Raw genomic sequence first — 13,779 nt, 5'->3', positions numbered from 1 at the left:
ACACCGGTGTCGATGAAGCCTTATAAAGATGCTCTTGTTCCATATCATCGTCGTCCATACCTTTGGGATCATCCTTAAAAAGATTTCGCACCATATCATCAAGCACCTCCTCTTCCACAACTTCGTGGGGTGCAGGGCTATTGTCATCCCTTTCCCACTCATCTCTGACAATAGATCCCGAAGCTCCAGCATCATCTCGTCGACGCTTTGCATGCTCTCGTCACGCGTAGGGTACCATGTTAGGGTGTGGTACTACATCTTGCTTCAATTAGAGTTTATATATTACAACTCTATTAATTTAATTTGTATACCATGAGTCATTTGAATACCATCAATTTACATCTACTCACCTCTAAACCTGTTTGATTCCATTCTCCATACATGGAGATGTGATTTAAGGTAATTCGACGTGCTCGTACAATGCATCCTTGACATCGATTACACATACATTTGATCCGTTGTCCCAACCACACATCGCGATTACGATGACGCATTGTCTCATCTTCCCCAGAACTGCTTGAAGAGGTTGATGATATCCTATGTACAAACCAGAAAACACAAAATCATAATATGTTTTTAATGAAAGTATAAAAATCGCGTGTATTGACGCGGCTATTTCCTAAAAATTACGTGTATTAACGCGGCTATTTCCTAAAAATCGCGTGTATTAACGTGGGTAATTCCTGCAAAACGCGTGTATAAACGCAGCTAAAATATCATACACGCGAATATACACGCGTTTATAAACGCGACGGTATGTTTAAACTAAAAATAGCCCGCCTTCCCCAAATATAGATTTTGAACTAACATATCAACACTGCTTTCATTTTCGCCTCTTCCAACAGTAACGAAACTTAAGTGCAAGGAGGGAGCAGAGAAGGAGCACACACGGGAGAAGAAGGGAGCAGAGAAGGAGCAGAGAAGACTCACTTTTTCAGAGGTGAGTCAGTTTGTCATGTGCCTTGTCTCTTTCCTCAGATTTGTTTATGCTATTTGCTCTTTGCTTTTTGGGTTTGTCTCCGTCCTTTTGCTTCTGTGCACACGATTGGGTGAATGATTCTGACAGGGGCGACAATGGTCCTTTTATAAGGACACTTTGTCTTTGTCGGAGGTCGGTCCTTTTGAATTTTTTTTTTTGCAGGTCGCATGTAGAAACGCGTGTAAAAGGGCGTGTACTCTGTCTGCAGAGTCTGTTCACGCGGATATACACGCATTTTGGGACGGGTTTATACACGCGTTTCTGCACGGGTGTATACACGAGACTGCGTTTCAAAATTCATGATTTGCAAGAAACACAACTGACTTGAATGATGATATTTATGTGAGTCAAGAGACGGCCCATGATGTACATGAAGATGTTTGTTGCAGGTTCTTTATGGATATTCCAGGTTCTTCATCCGATCCATTTGCGTACACCAATTGGCTGATGGAGATGCTGAATCATTTTGGGTGCCATCCTGGTCCAGTTGAGCTTACAGAGTATATGTATGTCCATCCCCCTCCTTCCCTGCCTGGTGTCTATACCCCTACCGCGAGTATCCAGGGCACTCCAGTGCCGTCTATTCCTCCGAGTCCGACGAGACGGCATGCAGCTTCTCCTCTTCCACGTCCACCGAGGAGACATACCTCGTCCCAGACACACTCACGTACACCCTCACAGCCACCATCACGTGCTCCCTCTCAGAGCCACCGTCACGTCAGGGCTCACAGCCACCGTCACGTAGACAATCCCGCAGTCGTGACTCCACCCGCAGCAGTAGGAAGAGTGGGAGTGGAGGATGCGGCGGGTGCTTTGGTGGGGGAGGTGGGGGAGGTGGGGGAGGTAGTAGGGCACGCGGTGAGAGAGGAGATAGAGGGAGAAGAGTTAGAGGAGACAGTTTGGAAGAGGAGGAGATGAGAGAGATGGAGAGAGTGGTCTGCTATGATGTGACGGATAGGGGCGGGATAGTGATGGATGCGAGGGGGAGGGAGGTAATGGAGTACATGCGTGGGGTAGTATCAAACTCATATAGAAATTGTTTTATTAAATTTAAAGATCAAAATAGCCGATTAGTTGGGGAGGTGATAGAGGCTGTACATAGTCGGTACCCCAATCCCCCACATGCTACATTCTCAGATATATGGGGAAGGACGCGAATAAGGGAGATCTTAAGTAATAAAAGATCTCACCTTAAAAAACTCGCGTACGATGACCGGCTAAATGTAGCTGTGGGTGGCTATCTTGCCGAGAAACCTGCCATCACCACTGCGCACAAACGCGAGTGGAAGGAGGCAAAGAAATGAGCAGAGGGTGGCGTACAGAGCAGGCAGCATGTGGAGGCACGACGGATCCAGATGGAGACCATTGGATCTTCGCATTTTGGATCTGGCGGCGTCGAGTCATGGGAGGCAGAGTTCGTAAGTATCTTGCCACTTTATTTGATTGTTTACTTAATTCATTGATTCTATGATTGTTTTAATCTTACAAATTGTGTTGATTATGATACAGCGACGGGTTACGGGGAGGAAGCCCACAACCCACGATACTGCCTATGCTCGTCGGCATAGCAGACGTGACACGTGGGCCATCTTCAGAGCCGAGGGACGTATTATGGACGCGCAGTTTGAGATGGCCATGAGACCATACGGTCGACAGGTACTTGAAAATTCTAAACAAATGATTTTGGTTTATTGAATTACATATATATATACTTATATACTATATATTACTTGAATAGGCACAAGCTACTAAATGATCCACCCGCCGCCACTGCAGAGGGTGGATGTGAGCACTACTCATCGGACATTCCGACCGATGTGAGCTCATCTGAGCATGGAGGGAGCACCGAGTCATCATCTGGGTCTGAGTAGTACTCAGACTTATAGTATCACATTCCATATTGAGGATGTGGTTGTATATATTTTTTTGTAAACTGAAGCCATGGGCTACTTTGAGATATGGACTCCCTTGTATACATGTATGAAATTTTGATAGTAATATTGAATTGATTAATCGATAGTATTACATTCATGTCTGTCTTGAATCGTGTATTGACAATGTATGCATTCATGTCGTTCTTGTCTTAATCTCCCTCGTGTATATGTTCTTCGTGGATGGTCTAATGGGATGGTCTAATGCACAAAAAAAAAATCTAGAGTGTTATTGGGTGCTGGAATGCTGGAACAGTATTGAGGCACCCAATAGCACTCTCTGGATTTTTTTTTTTGCTCTCTGTGCGCGTGTATAAACGCGTCAGAACTTCTAAAACTCGTGTGTATTTACGCGGATACTCTATAAAATACGCGTGTATTAATGCGTCAAAACTGACAATTACGCGTGTATAAGCGCATCTAAATTAAAGAAACGCGTGTATAGACGCAGGTATCAACGCGTCTGAGACATCTGAACTGAACAGAACGCGGCTATACACCCGTGTATAAGGGCGTCTAAATTAAAAAAAGGCATGTATAGCCGCATGTATCAACGCGTATGTGAAAAGAACGCGGCTATACACCCGTGTATAAGCGCGTCTGAGGGATCCTATACACGCGCTTTTACACGCATGTCTGTGACCGCGATGATACACGCGCTGATACCTACACGGGCCCGCTACTTTTTTTCACAAGTCATTTTTAGCGGCTAGGAGTGCGGGTATGAGCCCGATCCCTTGTAATGTATTGATTTAATAAGTGTTATCATTGTTGGCTTGGAAGAAGGGGAGGGCGACGTCAAGGAACCAAAGAGAACCACTCCAAGAACTAAGTTGTGTAGGAGAGTTGTCACCCATGAGGCATGATGGAAGCTCTCCAAGTGGGCACAATCACACTGCAAGCACAGAATCAGGGCAAACATGTACTAATCACGTGACTCATTCTAGGAGGCCAAAGAGGAAGGGTTGTGATAAGGGTGAACTAAATGTTCAAATGTCACCCATGAGGCAAGAAGGAAGCTCTCTAAATGGGAAGCTTGTACTAACTATGTGACACATTCTAGGATGCCAAAAAGGAAGAGTTCTGATGATCAAGGTGTGCATTATTTATGAGTCATCTAAAAAGACTTTAACCATTGTCCCTAATGCTGGCCACTTACATTTTCTTGTTCTTGTACTTGAAGAAACTTCACCGGATGTGACCTTGTTCTTGGGTGCTAGGGATTTGTTTTGTAGGTTTGCACATAAGCTTTATGCATAAGGCCGCATGCATAGCTTTATGCATAAGGCCTCATGTATAGCTTTATGCATAAGGCCTCATGCATGGTTTTATGTTTAAGGCCTCATGCTTAAGACCTTATGCATAGTGCTTTATGCATAAGCCTTATGCGTAATGCTTTATGCATAAGGCCTCATTCACAAAGCATTATGTTTAAATCTTTATTATGCATAAGGCCTCATGCTTAAAGCATTATGCTTAAAGATTTATGCATGAGGCCTCATGCATGCTTTATGCATAAGCTTTAGTATAGCGTAATCATAGAGCTTACATGCTTTCTTTATATTTGTTTATTTTTTGTGTTTTGTGAAGAATGAGATGATTCCCGGAGTCAATTGAGTTAGAGTCGAGAAGTCTTCATTTCATAATTATTTATTAATATTTTCTTTGTTTGAATAGATGTGGCATGGGTCCTCGTCCTCTTGTCCCATAGACCCACAGGTTGTGGCTCTCATCGAGTCTCAATGATGGTTTGCTAGAAAGGTAGAGGGCATCTTTAGCTATACTCCCACCCTCGAGCAATTGGCAACCTATGCTGTAGGAGCCCCTTTACCATCATGTCCACGCCCATAGCCCAATAGAGTCCCTTGCTAGGCACTTTACCCTTGCTAGGCACTTCACTTGCCTTTACATTCACCTCTTATCCCCCATCAGCCCCAGTTAGTGCTACAACATCTCCTACACCTGCACCTTCAAGAGATGTGACATCGCACGGTCATCATGGCTCTCATGAGAGTAGCAGCCATCGTCGTAGTAGAGAGGGTAGCCGTGGAGATATTGGCAGTCATACCTCATGCCGCACTAGCACTGAGAGTGGAGGTAGAGGAGATAGAGGATGCCTAGGGAAGTGCTTTGGGGGTGGGGATAGTTCTTCAGGGTCACCACCACATCATGGTGATATATCATATTATGATGTCACAGATGTGGGCAGCATAGTTGATGATTCTCATGGGAAGGAGGTGGTAAACTACTTGCACCAAGTAGTTTTTGCACACTATAAAGACTGCTTTATACATTTTAAGAGCAGCAAAGGAAGAGCCTAGTGGATGATTGCATTAAAGCTGTCCACAAGAAGTATCCTAATCCTCACAACCAAAGGTTTAACAGTAGATGGGCACAACACAAAATCAAAGACATATTTAAGAATAGGAGGTCTCTAGTAAGAAGACATGCAAAGGAGGAGAAAGCCCGAATAGATGCCGATCAAAATGGACATGGCAAGCTATCTATTGCTCATAGGGGCGAGTGGAAGAAAGCCAAAAAGGAGATCCTAGAAGTAGTAGTGAACCAGAAACAAAGAGAAGCGCAGTGAATACAAATGGAGAGATATGGATCCTCGCACTTTGGATTTGGAGGTCGTGCATCATGGGAGGTCGAGTTTGTATGTATAGTGCAACTTCATGTCTTTTCTTTGTATTCTCTCTATTTGAGTTATGTTATAATGTTTGTCTTGTGATGTAGCATGACATTGTGGGTAGAGATCCTACCCCAGCAGATACTGGCTACCATTGTCGCCACACTAGAGAAGATACACGGGATTACCTTCATAGCCAGTGAAGGGATCATCTCTGACGAGAACAATACAATCGAGCAAGGAGAACACCAATGTAGGTAATATTTTTTATTTTTGTTTACAAAACATGTTTCAACCTTTATAATAATTTCTATTTTATTTATATATATCTTCACTTTGTGTAGGCACAAGGTGGACAAGAAGGAGGATAAGATGACTCGGAGAGTGATGACTCCTCCGAGTAGTTTTCCTTGTAGTTTTTCTTCATGTATAGTTTTGGTTTATGCAACTATGTGTCTTTTTCAAGCCTCATGTGGCTACCATCATGTCTGGATAATTTCTTGGATATAAGATGAAATTTTTCATCTTCTTTATCTATCTATGTTTTTAATCAAGCCTTATGTGGCTACGATCATGTATGGAGAAAATTTTGGATATAAAATGTAATTTCTCATCTTCTTTAATCAATATTTAAAGTGTGTTCACAAATCTTTTTGTGCATATCTATCTTTAATTTAAGTTTTTATGTTGATATCTTTGCTGATCTTGATTTATCTATGTACAATTAAGCAAAACCTTAAACCACAGAGCTGCCTATGTAGAAAATGTAGCTGCATGCATAGAAAATGTAGCTGTCAATCTGCACAAGCAGCTCTCTAGAATTTTTGTAAAATTCTAGAGCACGTCTATAAGCGCGTGTATAACACAGGCTATAAGGGAGTCTATTTAGGAGTCTATATACGTGTCTATTTAAGCACCTATATGTGCATATATTTAGGCGTCTATATTGGCATCTATTTGGGCATCTATATATGCGTTTATTTACGTGTTTATGTTGGCGTCTGTAGGTACCTCTATATCAGTATTATAGACACGCTTATAGACACTAATATAGACAAGTAAATAGATGCGTATATAGATGCATGTCCGTAGACGCCAGCATAGATGCGCCCGTAAATAATTTAAAGCATGTTGTCAAAACGCGTCTAAAAGCATGCCTATAATCACTTTTCCTTGTAGTGATGCTTAGAAAAATTCATAGTAAAATGGAGAAGAACCCTAATTGTGAAATAGAGGAAATAAAAAGAAACAACTTTTCTTGCAAAAGCTTGTTTAAAGATAGTGTGAAGTGGTGAGAAGAGAACATGCATTTTCATAAGGAGTATTATGTGAGATAGTTGTAGTGACGATAAGAGAAGATGAAGTTTCATAAGGAGGGATTCATTAATGAGTGTTATGATCTTTCATAAGGAGTGTTACATGAGATATGTGAGGTTGGATGGAGGGAAGAGAATAAACATTTTCATAGGGAGTGCTATATGAAATATGTGGAGTGGAGAGAGGAGAAATTTTTTTAATGATATGAAATAGAGAGACAAACTACCTTACAAATCTTATTGAATGCACTTTGAACTAGAGAGAAGAGAACAAGAATTATCATAGGGAGTGTTATATGAGATATGTGGAGTGTAGAGTGATTCATATTGAGTGTTACATGATTCTTTCATTACATGACATACATGAGGTTGTATGGAGGGTTGAGAGTGATTTTTCTTTTAAGAACATAAGATGGAAGCACGATGTTACTTACTTCATCTCATCAAGGAAAAAGGCTCTATTACTATTACGCATCACATTTGTCAAGTAGACACCAATTTTATGGTGTGAATATCTCCAGATATTCATGATCGTGAAAAAGAAATCTAGTTCTTCATGTCAAAAAGTGTTTACAATTACATTGTTACCTATTGATTTTTTTTATTTTATGACAGTTTTAATTATCCTAACAATATTTTATCATCAATTCTAACATTTTCTCAATGTGAATATCTCAAATATTCACATTGCAAAAAAAAAGACTAGATTTTCACGTCACTCAAGGTTCTTGCAAATGGTTCACATGCATTTAGTCTCAGCTCCATATGTATCACTAAACCATGCTAACTTTTTTTGGCATGAATATCTCAATATCCATAGATTTGAAAACCTAGTCTAGTTTTTCACTCTTATTAGAAAACCATTTATGAGGACACGTGGGAGATGATTTTATGAGGACCAAGACAAGTGAGAAAAAGGATATGCCATTTGATACTATGCTCAAGGAAAAAATCTTTAACAGCAATATAGCAATGAATACTCAAATGTCAAGGAGAGGGAAAATGATCTCAAAAGGACGGCACTTTCAATGATTATCCAAACTAAGGTCAAGGATAGATATAATAGGATTGGTATTCATAAATTGTAGGAAACACACAAGAATTTGAAGGATGACTTGGCCTACTAACTTAACAAACAACTATAAATATACACTAAAACAAGGTCGTCAACCCATACCTCTACTAATAAAGATTATAAGCCTTATTATAGGTACCCCACTCCCACCAATAAATAAGTGTTTCGTGAGCCAACAAAGATAAGCTATGAAGATGTCTTAGAACACAAAAGCATATATGCTCATAGCCATCATCGCAAAGATCTTCTCAAGAATAGAGCAAGGACCTAGTTTAAGAAGGAATCTACTAGGGTCATTCCCTCATGAACCTAAGGTAGGACAAAAATATTTATAAGGAATATATAGAAGAAGACCTGCCTCCATCCCTAAGCCCTTTCTCTTCAATGGGATCGATCCTGACATAGGAATCAAATGTGTCATGTTCATTGAGCCTGAGGCCACACATACATTGGAATATTTGTATCAAGTATGAGAAAAAAAGCCTCTCCTCTTTGATGAAAATTTGATATAAGAAACAATATAAGTTACTGAGAAGCCACAAGAGGAGCCATTGCAACCCATGATCTTGGAAGAGACTCAAGTATCCTCTGCATCATAGTACGAGCTACCAACGTAAGGTAAAATAGAAGAAGACAAAGAAGTAGAAAATTCTTAGAAGGCCAAGAATAAGGAGAAAGAGGTGCCACGAGAAGATATACCACCAACAGATGCAATTTTAAAAGAACCCATGGCACCCCTAGCACCCACTGTAGCAATCGATGTGGCTAAAGCATGAAAGATTTGAAGCTACAAAAGTGACAAAGAGAAGAGTAAGTAACGTATAATGTAGGTTCCCTCTTAAGAATCTTACTTTACTAATACCAACATGATGAATCCTCATTGATCTTTTAGTCTTGTCTTCGTGCCGCAAGAGCCGCAACCTCCAAGTAACATGTCTGCTTTAGAACATTTCCTTGGCAAGAAATATTGAAATGCAAGCACCTAGATTATAACTCCAAAAGCTAAAAATGATGCTAAATGAGGGACTAGTTTCCAACTTCCATGTGTTGACTAGCTATATACTATAGCAAAATGATCTAAAAATTAAAAAAGAGGAGATAATTGGAGAAAGGACACAAAGAATTAAATCCAATAAATAACTCAATGAGTGGACATAAGTATCGACCTATGGTACCTTCTTTTTTCTCTGCTGTTCGGATGATCAGCCGCGATAAGTGTGAGCTGTGCAGTACCTTTGCAGGGCGTAACTGCCATGTCGAGCTTTTTAGAGGTGGAGTCCTCCGCAGCAGCGGCAGCAGCCGCCGCAGACGCGCACCGCTCGCAAGCCCAGTTGGCAGCTTGGGGTGAGAGCTTCAGATACCACCTGCTGCAATACCTGAAAGCCGCGCAGCTCGTATTAATATTCGCATCAAAAACCTCTAAGAACTGATCCTGCTAGTCGACCACAGGCAGCTATAACTCGAAAGCAATAATGTGCATATATCAAGCCTTTTACTACTACAATTACGGTGAATATAGTATATGTGGGACTCTGCAGAAATAATATACCTGTGCTGGACTCTTGTAAGGCACGTGTGGCAGCGGAAGAGCTCCTCCGGGAAGCCCACATCGCCACACATGCTGCAGCACTCTGCTTGTCCATCCTCGGCTGCTAGCTAAGCTTAAAGTAAAATTAAATTTGGCCAACTAATTGAAGGTTGGGGTCGGCCTTCAAATTGAGGCCTCTGCATCCCTGACGCGGCAGACACGGGAGTCGCTCGGTGCAGTCGTGTGTCCAAAATATCGGTCCACTACGTGCTTTTACGGGCACGCGCTTTAGAACAGGGGACCAAAAAAAGATGTACGATTATTCCCTTATAAAGGTCTTCTCAATCTAGAGTGCTATATCATAACTTAATATAATATTACTAATCAAAGTGACAAATCGTGTTTTCTTCTTTGTTTTGGCAGTATAGTTTTGCGTATGATCCGATTGTCATGGAGACAGAGAACTAAATAGAGATGGAGTGTGTGGATTTGTATAGAGATGATTCGCTCACAATTCTTGTTCCATCAGCGTGGGAAAACGACGCTTTCTTTCTCTCAAGGCAACTTGAATGGCCCTTGTCTTCTTTGCATTTCTGTTAAGAGAAACTAGTTGGGACCCGTGCTCCACATGTCTTTTGAGGTTTCCAAAATCAAATTCTACCCAAACCTCCTCCGTCCTTTCCCGAACCTCCAAATTCTTGCCACGTGGAAGCTTTGTGAAACTCTTCCTTAAGATAATATAGAGTTGCCACGTGGAAGCTTTGTGAAACTCTTCCTTAAGATAATATAGAGATGATTTTGAGCGTGCATAACTCTATTGTATTTTGTGCAATATTCTTGAACAAAATGCATTTCTCAAAATTGATTTTGACACCAACAATCTTCTTACATAACTCAATTACAAAGAATTTGAGGAACACGCACTACTCGTGCAAGCATTACATTTGAATTCGAGGAAAAATGAAGCTTATATCGTTCCGAAAAACAAAACATTTCTTTTCACTTACTACATTGAATGGGACTCTCTAAAACAAATATGAAGCTCTGACCCCAAAATTTCCATCTCATATGTCCAATCAAAATATTTGTTTATTGAAAGGCTAGAATACTATGTGACTATAGGATTAACTATTGTGGATATCGGACTATAAATTTTAAAGTATGCAATTAAAGACAAAAATACTTGATCTAATGTGCTACGCAACAATTTTGAAGTATTGAATAAAAATAAAAAATACATGATCTAATACGCTACATATTGCTACTCCCTATTTGAGAAATGCAATTGCCTAAGGGTGGTTGCAAGATGAGGTTATCTAGTTTCATGTCGTGGGCGCCCTTGGCTTTAGCTGAAAAACAGGCATTTTTTCAAGAAGAATAGCCAATCTCTCATAGTTAGCCAAGGAGTTTCACTTCAAGGTCTTCTAATGAAACATCATATGCAAAGTTGGGCACCTAAAACTATAATCTGATCGAATATCCAATAATTGCAAATCCCCTTTTCCAAGTTTGTATACAGGCCCTGTCCTAGGTTTAGACAGGTATAGTGAATGTGAGTAAATTGCCTATAACTTTTACATTATTACTCATACGATGTTCCCACTTTGCATATCACAAATACAAATAACATAGAGCTTAACTTGATTTATCGAGTAATTTTTGATGTGTTCTACTATTTTCTATATTATTTAAAAGATATTAGAATTGTTTAAAAACATACTATTTTATCCTCCCACCACATCTACCATTTAAAATGCTCAAATTGTATGGATCTAGTGATGATTAGATTGGGAAAGATTAGTATAATGTGGGTATAAGATAAAATTACAAATCTAACGGTTTGATTTTTGTAGATTTACTTTGAAAAATTTATTATGACTGTCAGAGGCCCATTAAATCAATAGTAATTTAATTCTAAAAAATTAAATATTGAATCTTTCAATCTAAAAACTCAAGGGATCAATACTCTTGTTGCCATGAATTTATTAAAAAAAAATTGGCTTGATTTGAGTATGGGAAGGTCCATTTTCAATCCTCCCAAGTGAAAATTCCCATATTGTGTCCACTCTCCCCTTTTCAAGTCTAAAACCAATCCTAGTTAGGTTTGGAAATCTAGGCTTGGTAAACTTCACAGCTTAGGTTTCATTCCATGTGTGAGGCTTGGGTAGGCCCAAACCTTATATATGCATGCCACTTTATGTCCACATGAGCATCGAGAGGATCCACATAAGCAGCTCGCCATCTCAGCTTGCCACCTCCACCCTCCATGTCAGCATGGTCAACCTAGTTGACTCCCCACCTCATCATCCTAGTCATCATTAATGCCACATCATCTTGCCACCTTTGCATGCCACCTCGCACATGGTGACATGGCATGCCACATCATGGAATTGCCACATCAATCATAATAGTGCCACATGTCAAGAGAATGCCACGTGTCATGCACGCTTGTGACACGTGGCATCTCCTTCCCACCTCCCCTCTTTTTTCAAAAACATATTTTTGGAAAAGTTAATTTAGTAATTTAGAGAAATAGAATATAGAAATTTAAATAATAAAATATATGTAACTTATTAAATAAAAGAATTTAAAATCACTAATTTTAAAGGGTTATATTTTGGGATTAGATCAATAAAAATATTATTAAAGATCATATTATTAATTTTAAAAAAAATAAATTTTTATATTTTTATATTTTTATATTTCTTGAAAATTTTTTATGTAGAATAAACCTTTGAATAAAATATAAAAAAAATACTTTATTTAAAAAAAGCAGTTATATAATTATAAAATAAAAGATTTCTTTAAAGATATATTTATATATCTGGTAATGATAAATATATAGACTTGTTAATAAATATTATAAATAATATTAATTTTTAAGTGGATAATAGTTTATCTTTAATTATCTTTATGTTTATCTTAGTTATCCAATCAATCTTAGATAGGAAATCCAGTGAGATTTGAAGTGGATAACCTATTTTTCCTATATAATCACACATCTCTAGTACTATCCCACACTTATCTGTAGTACTATCCCATCATTGAGCCTTTATAATATTTTCTCTCTTAGCTTCCTTGAGAATGGGTTCTCAAAGTCGTAGGAGTCGGAAACGTGATAGGACTAGACTCCCTCCCATCCACCAAGTTCAAGAGGAGGAGAGGAGAAGGGTAGCTCGTGAGAGAAAGAGAGAGTGGAGAGCACGTCAATGAGCAACACCTTCCGTTGGCGATGATCCAAGCCTTGCTCCTCCTCTTCCACTTCCTCTCCCTTCGCCCTCTTCCCCCCCACTACCCCTTAGTTTAGATAATCCACATGAACCCGCCCTTCTTGAGTCCTCTCTTCTACAAGAACCCACCCCCCCTCCTTTGGGCGCCCTTCGTGTGGATAGGAAAGAACTATCAAAGTCAGGGGCACATCGTCGTGCCCATGCAATCTTCCAATCCTATTTCAAAGACCTCACGTCTTCATCACAGGCATGTGTGCTTGATGCTTTGATTGATCTGCCCAACATGGCCAACTGCAGGGCGCTTTCCGACATTGGAGGTCGAAGAGAGAGGAGAGCTGTCATGGCGGTGCTACAAAGTGTTCGTCATTCCTATATAGTTAACAAGAAGAGGAACTCTACGGACGCTTTGGCTGCTCGACGGGCTATTGTGGCAGCCATAAGTAGCTCCCAAATGAAGGGTAAGGTTAGTGCCACATCTCGCATCCTTTCCATAGCACCACACGCACTTAGAGTTGGGTCTATTAGGCGACAAAGTTTAGATGCCAATGAGGTTGGTGCTATGTGGGCGAGTAGTGGTCGTGTAGCTAGGCATGATCGCCTACTAGATGAAACCACTAGAACCTTGATAGAAAGTTTTTGGGAGGAGAATTGTCGTGCATCGCCAGTTTTCAAGAAAGCTTTGCGTAAGAGAGTGACAAGAGGAGTGTTCATTGAGCACGGTGCTTGCTTTCTTGAAATGTCCCAAACTGAGTTGTATTCTCAGTTTGTGGCTTCGTATCCAGAGCTTAAAATTGGGCAAAGGTCATTTGAGGGGTGTAAGCCTTGGTTTGTGAGGTACTCACGTCAGCGTGACACATGTTGTTGTCGCTACCATGTTGAGTTCAAACTTTTTTATGATGTGTTCCGTTCTCTTAGTGGGCATAGAGAGTTGCCTCATAGTCCATGTGATTTCATCCACTCTCTTTTGTGTGCACGCACGGAGGATGCCCAGTTCCATAGGATGCCTTGTGTGGAGAGCAATTGCACATCATGTGGTTCACTTGCACATCTACAGATGGTAGATCTTGATGCAAGTGACCAAGAGATAG

The 13,779-nt window shown here is 40.1% G+C and overlaps 1 protein-coding gene across 2 annotated transcripts; it reads right to left on the bottom strand.

The window, feature by feature from the left end:
- Window positions 1-8,423: 8,423 nt before the first annotated feature.
- LOC147612242 (uncharacterized) lies at window positions 8,424-9,612 on the bottom strand. 2 transcript variants are annotated; one of them, XR_015263585.1, is made up of 3 exons: window positions 9,483-9,612; window positions 8,633-9,309; window positions 8,447-8,521 (listed from the first exon to the last, which is right to left on the bottom strand). XR_015263585.1 is itself a non-coding variant. In XM_086783604.1 (2 exons), the coding sequence occupies exons 1-2, from the start codon at window positions 9,551-9,553 to the stop codon at window positions 9,075-9,077; spliced, it is 306 nt and encodes a 101-aa protein (XP_086639730.1). In that variant the 5' UTR covers window positions 9,554-9,612; the 3' UTR covers window positions 8,424-9,074. The 2 variants fall into 2 exon arrangements, 1 of the variants encoding a protein (XP_086639730.1); XM_086783604.1 differs by having other exon boundaries at window positions 8,424-9,309.
- Window positions 9,613-13,779: the final 4,167 nt, after the last annotated feature.

The sequence above is a fragment of the Cibotium barometz genome, chromosome 46, assembly GCF_041138505.1.
Source record: "Cibotium barometz isolate CiBa-2024 chromosome 46, ASM4113850v1, whole genome shotgun sequence".
NCBI classification, from domain to species: Eukaryota; Viridiplantae; Streptophyta; class Polypodiopsida; order Cyatheales; family Cibotiaceae; genus Cibotium; species Cibotium barometz.
Note: the sequence above shows the minus strand (reverse complement) of the source record. Positions and strands in the feature narration are given on the sequence as shown.

What these genes read in the sequence shown, in the direction of transcription:
- LOC147612242 (XM_086783604.1), bottom strand. Translation starts at nt 9,553, where the DNA reads ATGTGTGGCGATGTGGGCTTCCCGGAGGAGCTCTTCCGCTGCCACACG. An exon ending in CTTACAAGAGTCCAGCACAG is followed by an intron (nt 9,310 to 9,482) that starts GTATATTATTTC and finishes CGCGGCTTTCAG; the next exon opens with GTATTGCAGCAGGTGGTATC.